Consider the following 969-nt stretch of genomic DNA (forward strand, 5'->3'; position numbering starts at 1 on the left):
TTTTGGCATCATGGCGACTGTGAGTATTTTTTCGTCAGCCAGCAGCGAATGTTTTGATTATAATGCTGTGCCAGCGGGTGTGGTAGCTACTCGGATTTCCTCATTAGCTGGCGGAGTGTGTTGTAGCGTTATGTATAATGTCACGTCCATACCCAGGTCTCGTAACTTTGATAGATGATCAACTTGTTTAGTGTTCTTCGCTTTCTGGTCATCTAATCAAAATGAATAATTATGTTAATTATATTATTGAATTAAGTCAAACATGCTTGTATCAAAACCCAAGAAACCTTGAAAAATAATTTGANAAAGTTAAACATGCTTGTATCAAAACCCAAGAAACCTTGAAAACTAATTTGATATAGGGAAAACATGTTTTGATCAGGAGACAAAGGATTTACTTTTATGATTTCAATTTGTCCATTAATTTATTTGGGTGGAAGATTTTTGAAGAAATCTTGAGTTAACTATATTTGAAATTTCTCAGAAAGATTTTCATTGAATGCCTACCTAAGTTGCTGCTGGTAGTCATTGTGGCGACCTTGAGAGCCTGCTCGTGTTCCATCTGCCTCATCTCAAGTTCATGTACCTGTTTCATGTTTTCAACCTCCTGTTTGTGATCCTGTTCTGCTTTCTCCATCTCTTGTTCTAGAATTAGAACCAACTTATTAAGGGTTCATCGAAATCAAAAAGGGATCTAAAACATCATTTATATTTTCTATATTATCATTATACATATATATACATAAAAGCAATGTCAGAGCTATTTGTGAAGTATTGATGAAACAAGGAACATGTGAATGCTGACATACGTCCTTTAATTAATATTGACCTTGTGTGGTTCATCCTCGGTATCCAGGGGTGACGCTCCCTTTCGCTCTCTGCACCCCTGGAATATGTCTTAGCAAAATTGAAAGGCACGAAGATAGTTGTTTGATTGGTCTCGGGAAATAAAAACTGACCAATCGCTAG

At 36.4% G+C, this 969-nt stretch overlaps 1 protein-coding gene across 1 annotated transcript in view; it reads right to left on the reverse strand.

Annotated features, from left to right (window-relative positions):
• Positions 1–6: 6 nt before the first annotated feature.
• The window catches only part of LOC110460686, an 18,155-nt gene continuing 17,192 nt past the window's right edge, over positions 7–969 (reverse strand). Inside the window, exons 9-11 of the mRNA XM_021513737.1 lie at positions 810–886; positions 508–645; positions 7–212 (exon numbers count right to left, since the gene is read on the reverse strand). Of these exons, the coding sequence (XP_021369412.1) occupies positions 58–212; positions 508–645; positions 810–886 (370 nt within the window). The 3' untranslated portion in view covers positions 7–57. The remainder of the gene's footprint in view (positions 213–507; positions 646–809; positions 887–969) is intronic.

The sequence above is a fragment of the Mizuhopecten yessoensis genome, unplaced genomic scaffold (assembly GCF_002113885.1).
Source record: "Mizuhopecten yessoensis strain PY_sf001 unplaced genomic scaffold, ASM211388v2 scaffold10449, whole genome shotgun sequence".
Taxonomy (NCBI): Eukaryota; Metazoa; Mollusca; class Bivalvia; order Pectinida; family Pectinidae; genus Mizuhopecten; species Mizuhopecten yessoensis.